Raw genomic sequence first — 9,684 nt, 5'->3', positions numbered from 1 at the left:
TGGTCTGTCTTTAATTCTCTTCGCAAACACACACACTTGCTTTTTTGTTTGAGCAAGCGCGTATGGTAGTGTGTTCTGATAACTGACGATGTATGAGGAAACTTCTTCCGGCAGGCGTGAGACGTGCTCTCTAATGATAAGACTATAAAAATCATGGTATTATATGTCCCCGTTGCAACGTACGGGCACTCACCTAGTAACATTAAATTTTTTAAGGTCTATACGTGATTTTTTTTCGAGAAATGGACATAATACAAAAAAATTCGGTCCGCTAGACGGCTAGACTCCGTCCGGTTCCGGCTCCCCCTCGCCGCACTCGGCACGGCAGTGCGCCGCTGCCGTGGGTTTTATTTGCTGCCGACAGGGGCGGCGCATTGGCGGCGAGCGCAGGATTACCCCTTCTCGCGGCCAGCTTGAATCCCCGGCGCCAATGGACAGTTCCGGTGGCCGGATAGGCTGTAGGAAAACCGACTGCGCCTCACGACGACCCCGCCTCTTACAATCAGGTCAGATGATCCCTACAATTTCTCGGCATGGGGTCGGTATCTCTACATATTTCACGTCCTTCGATCTCGCTGAACCGAGTTAAGTTTAGGGACCGTTTTTTATTTTCCGATGAGGCTTGCTCATACCTTTTTCTCTGTAAAATTTTGCTAGATTTAGGATAGTTTTTGTTAGAACTATCGTGAAACGTCCAAGTTTCTTTGTTTGACGGAGGTAGGATCAACAACAGCAAAAAAAGTAAGCAGTGCTCATTGTAACCGAAGCATTTCCAAAACGTCAATCAGTAATAGCATCTAGCAGCGCCTCCAATTTTTTCCTTGCAAGCTGGAACACAACATGATCATTGATCAAGTAACCAGATTTTTTTCTAGGCACAAGGAAAAAATACCCAGGATCATCATCAATTCCATTTCCAGAAAGAGGCAACAAACCTTAGTCCTTTTCCAGGCTGAGGAAACAAACATTGCAAGGATCGGGATCAGGATTAGGTATCCATCCCTCCTCAAAGAGTCCACAAATGTATACCCTTCCCTTATGTACATCACCACACGAAGGAGCTAGTACAATACTAGAGTATACCAGTTCACCACCCTCCTGCCCAATTCTCCCCAGGACGTATACCATCCCCGACCCCCTCAATTATAAAATACCTTACCCCTCTCACCATTTACCTCCACCACCCCAGATCAAATTTACACCATTACATCCCCTTGTACCCACACAAACTATACCCTGGTCCCGTCCTCCCGCCACAAAACTAAGAATTTAGAGGGCGCTACTACGCCCATCGGCAAGCAAATTAGGCTTCAGGCAAATCCTTGGTGACACCAAATAGCAGTTACCTTGGCTGCGGGCGTGCCGGGAATGACTTAGCGTGCCTCATCTGTGGCGTTGGTCGAGGAGTCGATGAGCGGCTCATTGTCTGCGAGCGAAGCAGCATGTCCACCATGGACGAAGTCTGGTAGGCTTGGATCAGGCTCTCGCTGTCCGTCGAGTCCCCGCGGGCGGTTGCCCTCTGCCATGAGTGCGAGCTCAAGCCTGAGAGCACATATGCTCGACCGGACGCCTCGTACCTCTGCCGGTTGGCCATCCGATCCTGCATCTCCTTCAGCTCGGCATCCAGTGCCTGGCACAGACGGTCACCAGACTGTCCTGACGCCGACCCCATGATCATCCTCCGGCAGTCCTCGAGTAGAGAAACAGCGGTGGTCAGGTCACCGCGCTCTGCAGAAAACCTTGCTTCAGCCATCACCTCGGCTGCATGGAGGCGGTTCTTCTGGCGGTCCACCTCGATCGACACGCTTTGTACCGAGACGAATGCTGGCCTGGAGATCTTCACTTGCACATCAGCCATATTCACGGTCTCCTTCATCAGTGGGTCTTTGTAGACGCAGCCAACCTTGAGGAGTGCTGTTTCCCCGTAGCCTGGTGGGACGTTTACAGACACAAGAAAATCCCTTTCTTCTTCAGCATACAGGTCCCCAACATCTATGGACCCATTCCTCTTATCATCTGAAACCCTGCTAGAATAGCTGCCTGATCTGATGGAGCCAAAGTGCACGTCGGGGTGGAGGCTCTCCACCTTTACATGCAGACCTTGTGCAACCACACTCAAAAGTCCACCAATGCACTGAGCAAATGCATCTTGGATAGCGGCCTCTGTCTCGATGAATGAGAAGGTGCCACCAGAAGTTTGTGAGATGGAGTGCAGCGAGACGGAGTCATGGTCAGCACCGAATCCAAAGACATGAACAGGTACCTGCTGGTTACCGTTAGTGGACGGCAAGAGCGCACAATACTCTGGTGCTCCTTTGTGTACGCCAGCAGTTGGTGAGACCGTGTAGGTATCTTGACCATCTGACAAGAGGATGATGCTGCAGACTGGATTCTTGGCCTGTCGCTCTTCGATCACCTTGGAGCCCTTCCTGAGGGCCTCTGCAATATTGGTCCCTCCATTTGACGTCAGTGAATTAACAGCCAGCAAGCTCTGCTGCCGACCAGACTCAGTCATCCTACGGAGTGGGAAGAGCCTACGTGCGGATGATGAGAAGGCGATGACGGAAAGCCGGTCAGAGGATCCAAGATTCTGAATGACAAATCCCATAGCCCTCTTCAACAATGCAAGTTTGGTACCAGCCATACTTCCACTGACATCAAGAACTGTGATGAGATCAACAGGGGCACGGGCTGTACTTAGCCCGTTGCCATCTCCGAGATTGCTGGATGGCTGCAGGTGCTGAGCAACCGGTGCCTTAAGGTGAATCAGAACAGTGAAGTTTCTTTCTGATGTATTTTCAGGTACTTCAGTGAACTCTGGATATGTTTTTATCTCTACTGTTCTCAAACAGCCCTGATGATTGTCATTAGCCTCTTCAGACGACAAGTCCAAGGGTTCATCATCGTTGAAAGTACTAGGGTCAGTGTCAGGCAGCAACGTGGCCAGATGATGAAGCCGGCCAGAAGAGCGTGCACGAGGAAGTGGACGCAATATGTTCATATGGCCTCCATTTTGGTACCCATTAACTGGATTAATCCTCGCATTTCCTTGAGGTAATTCAGCAGGCAAGGGACCTCGAAATGGGAGCTCCTTCCATTTGATACGACACACTGGGCAGCTGCTGCTTCCGTGCTTAACATTTGCCGAAATACAATGGAAGTGGAAAGTGTGTGAGCACTCTGCTGTGAAGAGAGCATGGCCCTGACCAGGCTTCATTGTGGTCAAGCATATGGCACATGTTTTCTGGAAAAAAAAGGGGTTGAAAAGTATAAGAATAAGAAATAGACATAATGACATATACTCTGAGAATTGTAAAAACATGTAAAGAAGACAGAGACATTAAACCAGAAATACAGTGAGGAAATAAGTCAGATAAATTGTTTGATACTTTGGTCCTAAAGGAGTACTCTATACTTCAAGTGCTGTCATGGCTGATCCAAAACTGTGGTCATATGCCGCAGTTTCAGACTTGCAGCCAGAAAGCAGCCGTTCTGAAATTTATATCGAAGCAACATGGTTTGCGAAGAGAATATCTACAACAATCAGTCGTGTTGGCATAAGCAGCACATGGTCAAACTAATCTTAATATTGATCATCCAATTAGATGCGTTAATCAGAACTAGTCATTGCTGACGGGCTAAACCACCAAAAGAAGAATAAAGGGGCCATGACATCAGACAAGCAGTTTGGAAACCAATCACTAGCAGGGTGTCCGACTGCAGACGTTGCAATTTAATAAGGATTGCAGGTTTGCAACTGGGCCATGATCAGAATACTTTCTTTTGCAATTCTGTCATCAGGGCGCCCCAAAGCGAGCCGGTGGTGGGCTCTCGGGAATCCGTAGAATTCCTGTGGCAGCAACATGCATGTTTGGAGCAAGAACGCACAAGGGATCTGAGAACAGTGTCGTAGTCGTAGCTGTTCTGAAAAGGATGCTATGCCTCCACAAAAAGAAGTGAAGCGACAGGGCAGGCTATGGAGGAGAAAAGGGGAGAGGGAAAAAAGTGAATGATGAATAGGAGAGGGCCAGAGAGGGTAGGGTGGTGGTGGACTATGGCTACTTGGCACTGTCTAAAAATAGTTGACTCTTATCGATTTTAAGAGTCATTTATTTATATATTTTATCAAATATATAAAGAAAATATTAATATTTATAGTACATGTTAGATATAACATTAAATCTATTTTTGCAATAAATTTATTTGGAGATATAAATATTGCCAATATTTTTTATATATTTTTTTGTTAGAGAAGTTTGACTCAGACGTCAACTATTTTGGAACAGACGGGAGAGGGATATATCCTATCGATTATGGAGTATGGACTATGTGTAATGTGAGAGCAGGGAGGAGTGGTGGAGGACCCCACGGGTTAAAGAGTGACAATCTCCCCCCACTCCATGATGATATTCCTCCACCATCGCCACCTCCTCCTGCATCCCCTTTTTCTACAAGTGATGCTCCCTTGTGCGTGTGCGGGTGTGTGATGAAAGCTACTGGTAGCACTGTTGCACGCATCATTTTGAGCAAAAGAACATCGCAGCGCAGGTGTACAGCTGCTGCAGCCTGAATGAACACTTGCTGCTGCTGCTGATGTAAATAAATAAGTATATATTTTTCTTGTTTGGAGCTGACCAGCTAGGCTGCTACTGCAGTTGAAGGACCAAAAGGAATTAGCAGAGCAAGAAGAGTGATCTTTTGGAGTTTCACATGAGTGGATCTTGGCAAGCTGCGACCTTTAGTGGATCCATCGATGGGCGGATGGACGGAGACGGGATGACGGACGGTACCTTGAATGATTTGCTGCCGGATTTGGAGAGGCGGAGCCCGGCGGACGTCGGCGTCGGGGTGGTGGGCATGAGCACCTTGCCGCTGGCGCTGCTCTGGTCCGCCGAAGCGGCCGTGGGGGTGGTGTTGGTGCTCGTCGCGGCGGACGAGGAGGAGGCCACCGGCGACACGAGCGCCGCCGTGGAGGAGGCGGTGTCGGGCGAGCTGGCCGCGTCGTCGCCTTCCAGCGTCCGGGGCACGTAGACGCAGAGGTTGAGCCCTAGCGACATCTTGGCCTTCCGCCATCTGCTCTCCATTATGCTTGCGCGCAGGCAGCCGCGGCTGGGCCTCAAGCTGCTGCTGCTAACTCGCTGAGAAGATGAGCCTGAGCTGACTGTGAGGTGTGAGCTGAGCGCTATGTGTTGCTGTAAGGAGCGAGAAAGAAAGAAAGCAGAAGGCGGTGGGTGGTGCTGGTTGGGTATTTGGTGGTGGGGAGGTCAGATGCAGATTTGGCGGCGCTTTTGCCCGGTTTGGTCGTCGCTGGCAAGGGGAGGAGCCGGAGCCACCGCGGAGGCCATGGCCATGCGAAGCGCCCTGAGACCGGAGCCTCGTAGGGGGGTTAAAGAGGAAAGAGAAAGGGAAAGAGGCGTATGGACAGATGGATGGCTATTTGACCTTAGCAGCCAAGCGAAGCCAGCGCGATGAGAATTGAGAAGAGAGAAAGGGGAGATGACAGGAGACGGAGGGAGCAGCCTTTTAACAAAGAGGAAAAGCAGCAGCAACACCACGAAAGCAAGCAGGAGCACAGGCCCTCCCGCGCCGCGCTCCCTATGGGGGAGAAGGAAAAGGTTGGGGAAGAGCTGAATGATGGCGAGGAGTGAGCAGGAGGAGAGGAGAGGAGAGACACGGGCCTCTCTCTTTCTTCTTCAGGTCTCAGCTTGGGAGCTGGGAGTGATGACCACAGACCATACCACAGACCAGTGCAGTGGGTCGCCTGTGCTGTGCTCCTGTGCGTATGCATAAACAACAGGACGGTGGCGGGTGGCGTGGCGACTGCCGGCTGCGGAAGCGGAGCTCTGAACTGTGCAGCCCCGGCTCAAACTATCGTTTAAATAAACCGTGTGTGTTTGTGTCACATGTGTGTGTTTTTGCTGTCACGTGAACTGAAGAGCGATGCAGCTGAACCTAAAACCTGTCCAAAACTAGGAAGAGCCGAAGAGGCCAGCAGCAGATCGTGCAAACCAACCAGGAGCCAGAGCCGGCCAGTGGCGCGCGGTCAGTGTGGGCGCAACGTAGTAAGCCGTAATCGAGAAGGCGAGGGGGATCAACGACGATGGTGACTGCTGCGCCTGGACGACTCGTGGGAGCGAGCGAGGGGGAGGTAGGCGAGGCGAGAGGCAATAATCATAGATAGGATGGGCGCTTGCCTACCCAGCGGCGGTGAGAAAGTGGACAAGCACCTAGAGTCAAGACCCGTGTTGTCAATTCCTCCCTGCTCCACCCACCGCCGCTGCCTCCGGTCCCCGTCGCCGCGTGGGCAGCGGGCGCCACACCACCAGTCACTTGTCCGCCCGTGCACCGGCGTCCCCGTACGCCTCCTCGCTATGCTACCCCAACCCAAGGCTAGTTGTCTGCGACGGAACGCCAGCTGGTTGCCTGGCCGGCCGACGGCCGTTGGCCGTTGCAGTAATCAATACGCGGTCCTTCCGTCCGTCCTATGCGGTGAAAAAACAAAACAAGGGCGCCGTGCTTCCAATTCCACCACGGAGGGTGAAAAAAGGTGAATGAGGACGATATATACTATACTAGCTAGTAATTCTTTTTTACAGCAGATTCCAAGGGGGAGCTGATAGATGATGACTGTGAGTCGGTGTGGCCTGTGGGATGAAGGAGGAGGCCACCGGCAGGCAGGACGTGGTGGGAAGCGGCCGAACCGTACGGGGAGAGCCGCCGCAACGCAACAAGCCAGCACAAACAGATGCCAAACGCTCGTGAGTGAAAATCAGACCACCGACTGTCGCGGAGATATGGATGAGGGGCCAAAGCGTGACGAGCTGCTCTACTAGCTCCCTCGTCTCTTTCATCAAGTCTTGTTCGATCCCATGGTCGCCAAAACCTTATACCCGTTTGGTTGTGGATATTGTAGCATGGAACTAAGAATTTAAATTAGGTTTTTTCATAATTATATTGTTTGATTGCACGCTGAATTAAGATTTAGAATCTGTATATAATTTTTCGGAATTAGACTATAACTAGAAACTCTCTCTTTTAATACAGAGATCACTCCTCTGTATTGAGTGAAATTGAGCCACATAATTTCAAAATCCAATTCAGTGACACTCAAACAACAGTACTGGAGCTCAGACCTCGGAGTGACTTGCCTCAGCTTGAACTAACTTGTAAGCCTCGAGTGAGTCGAGCGACATCGCGAGTTATGCCGTATTAATTAACCTATAAAATAACGACAACTATATGATATTTTTTAATAGATTTTTGTTAAGTTTAGTCATTATTTAATAATGAATACATGGCAATCTATAATTCAAATTGATTTGAATGTTAAATGATAATTCTATACTTCGCACCCGCGCCGGTTTTCGGGCCTTACGATTAGGGCTAGGCAAAAAAACCCGTAACCCGAAACCCGAACCCGAAATATCCGAAACCCGAATTTTGTTCGGGAATTTCGGGTAGCAACTTGCAAAACCCGAATTTATTTCGGGTAATTCGGGTATCACAATCGGGTACCCGAAATACCCGAATTAATCGAACTTTCATGTGTCATGTACTAATGTCATGCTTAATTATTAATTTGTACATCTATAATTTTGTGTAAGTGTGCATAACTTGTGATTGTAGATTGCTTGTGTTTTATATGTCCACATATATCATTATTCAAACTATATATTTATACTAATTTAATAGGGTGTATGTGTTTTTACGAAGCCGACACAATAGTTCGGGTAGTTCGGGAATATCCGAATCCGAACCGAAATTCCGGCTACCCGAATTTTCGGGTATTGCAAAACCCGTTGTAATTTCGGGTATCGATTTTCAAAACCCGAAATTTTAAAAACCCAAATTACCCGACCTGAAATTTTCGGGTAACCCGAACGGCCACCCCTACTTACGATGGTGGTAGTAAAAATTGTACCTACTAACTCGGTGCTAAAGTACTGAGTATACTTATTATGTCCGGCCACGAAGCACTGAGTCTATATGATAGTAGTAGAGTAGAACGGACGGCATGCAACATGATTGATGATACTCTATCTATTTAAAAAATAGTATTTATTTTATCTCTTGATTTTTTATATCGATATTTATCCGGATAATGACGAATATAGACACGTGTATAGAATATGAACATCAAGTATTGCATGAATTTAGAAAACAGATTTTACTTTGGTACGAGAAAGTACATCATACATGTTGCGCTACAATGGAACGTAGAAGAAGCAGCAGCAGCGTTATTTTATATTTGGTGTTGTCCTAGCTCCCACGGGCGGCAGGCACCGGGAAACCTGGGCCTGTTTGTTCGCGTGGACGGCATTCGAGCAAACGCAGTCAGTTGTGTTGGTTTCTACTTTCCTGTCTGCACAGCGATACGTGCTTATTGTACATTTGTGCAAACAGGTTGGACGCGGACGCCGTTCCATGGCTGCTCACGCCGCCGCCGCCGCCGCCTACCGCGGAGGTGCGGCACATGCAGCGTCCTCGCCACCACTGCTCATCATGATCCCCGTTCGCGCGTCTTCTCCGGCGGTCCGCTCCGCTCCGCTCCGGCCGGTGGTGCTCCGTGCTCGACAGCTCGAGGTATGCCTCGACTGGAGTCGTCCCTCGTCCGTCCGTGCGCGCGTGCGTGCATGCCATATTGTTGTTGCCATGCCATCCTCTGGATTCCTGCGCGCGCTTTTCTTTGACCTGAGCGGCACTGTGGCCTGTGGGCCCTAGGCCCAGGAGACGACGCGCCGATACGATGCGGTCTTGTAGCAGCAGCCAAGGAACGAATAATATAATCCTGGGGCGTCCTAGCCCGTGGCATGGTTGGAGACGGGTCAAAGTTTTTGGGCATCCACATGCAGTGGTGGTGCAGTGCTTGCTGGTGCAGGCAGTCGGCCATTCGCGATGCGGCCACTGTTCATGATTCCACAAAACAAACTACAAACCGCCACATGTGTCATGTGAGGCTGTGCGCCGGAGCCCATCTGTGTCTGCCTGTCGCCTGCGCCTGCGCCTGCGCCTGCACGGCGGCAGCAAACACCGGTCTCCGCGTCAACGGATGGCCCAGTTTTTTTTTATTACCTTATCGCGTGTAAGCCACTCTTGCCTTTTGACGATGGCAGTTTCCTTTTGAGATTGCGTGCGCGCGTAAACAACGGCGGACGTGGAAGAACACAGCGCTCCGGCAATGGCACGCCGCGCATGTGCAATCAGAGGCGGCGGAGGCATGTTTGGTTTGGTGTCTAACTTGCCACACTTTGCCTAACTTTTCTGCCTAAGGTTAATTCTTCAATTCGAACGACTAACTTTAGGCAAAGTGTGACAGATTTAGCCACTAACCAAACAGCCCCCTAGTCTCTACCACGTTTCCTGAGGTTGCAGTTGCAACTTGCAAAGCAGAGTCGGACTTAGAATATGGAGAAGGCGTGTCATGATTCATTAGTTCAAAATAACATAATAACAGTCGTAGATTAGGGTCGGGGAGTACGTGGACCATTTCCGTTTAATTTAACCCTGTTGTATTTAGTTGTGACATATGTAACGGGTCATACCTTTGCATAGATTGGGTAGCTGAAAAAACAACAACACTTTGAGTGATCCTATATATACATCACTGTGGCAATGTAACTTCTATCATTGCTAATCGGATTATATTGTCTAAAACCCTGGTCATATATACTCATACGTATGTAG

General features: G+C 49.5%; 2 protein-coding genes across 3 annotated transcripts; one reads left to right on the top strand and one right to left on the bottom strand.

Moving 5' to 3' along the window:
• The first annotated feature begins 244 nt into the window (after positions 1 to 244).
• On the top strand, positions 245 to 9,121 carry LOC111591363 (uncharacterized). Of its 2 annotated transcripts, none has more exons than XM_023302377.1 (2): positions 245 to 506; positions 8,404 to 9,121. In XM_023302377.1, the coding sequence occupies exons 1-2, from the start codon at positions 431 to 433 to the stop codon at positions 8,688 to 8,690; spliced, it is 363 nt and encodes a 120-aa protein (XP_023158145.1). In that variant the 5' UTR covers positions 245 to 430; the 3' UTR covers positions 8,691 to 9,121. The 2 variants fall into 2 exon arrangements, 1 of the variants encoding a protein (XP_023158145.1); XR_002750545.2 differs by lacking the exon at positions 8,404 to 9,121 and adding an exon at positions 6,600 to 6,949 and having other exon boundaries at positions 278 to 506.
• Positions 891 to 5,631, bottom strand: LOC100382472 (putative RING zinc finger and VWF domain family protein). The gene is made up of 2 exons (NM_001175212.1): positions 4,791 to 5,631; positions 891 to 3,244 (listed from the first exon to the last, which is right to left on the bottom strand). Exons 1-2 carry the CDS (start codon positions 5,082 to 5,084, stop codon positions 1,343 to 1,345), a joined length of 2,196 nt encoding a protein of 731 aa, NP_001168683.1. The 5' UTR covers positions 5,085 to 5,631; the 3' UTR covers positions 891 to 1,342.
• Positions 9,122 to 9,684: the final 563 nt, after the last annotated feature.

This window comes from Zea mays, chromosome 4, assembly GCF_902167145.1.
Source record: "Zea mays cultivar B73 chromosome 4, Zm-B73-REFERENCE-NAM-5.0, whole genome shotgun sequence".
Lineage (NCBI taxonomy): Eukaryota > Viridiplantae > Streptophyta > Magnoliopsida > Poales > Poaceae > Zea > Zea mays.
Note: the sequence above shows the minus strand (reverse complement) of the source record. Positions and strands in the feature narration are given on the sequence as shown.

What these genes read in the sequence shown, in the direction of transcription:
- LOC111591363 (XM_023302377.1), top strand. Translation starts at nt 431, where the DNA reads ATGGACAGTTCCGGTGGCCGGATAGGCTGTAGGAAAACCGACTGCGCC. An exon ending in ACCCCGCCTCTTACAATCAG is followed by an intron (nt 507 to 8,403) that starts GTCAGATGATCC and finishes TTGTGCAAACAG; the next exon opens with GTTGGACGCGGACGCCGTTC.
- LOC100382472 (NM_001175212.1), bottom strand. Translation starts at nt 5,084, where the DNA reads ATGGAGAGCAGATGGCGGAAGGCCAAGATGTCGCTAGGGCTCAACCTC. An exon ending in CCGGCAGCAAATCATTCAAG is followed by an intron (nt 3,245 to 4,790) that starts GTACCGTCCGTC and finishes TTTTTTTTCCAG; the next exon opens with AAAACATGTGCCATATGCTT.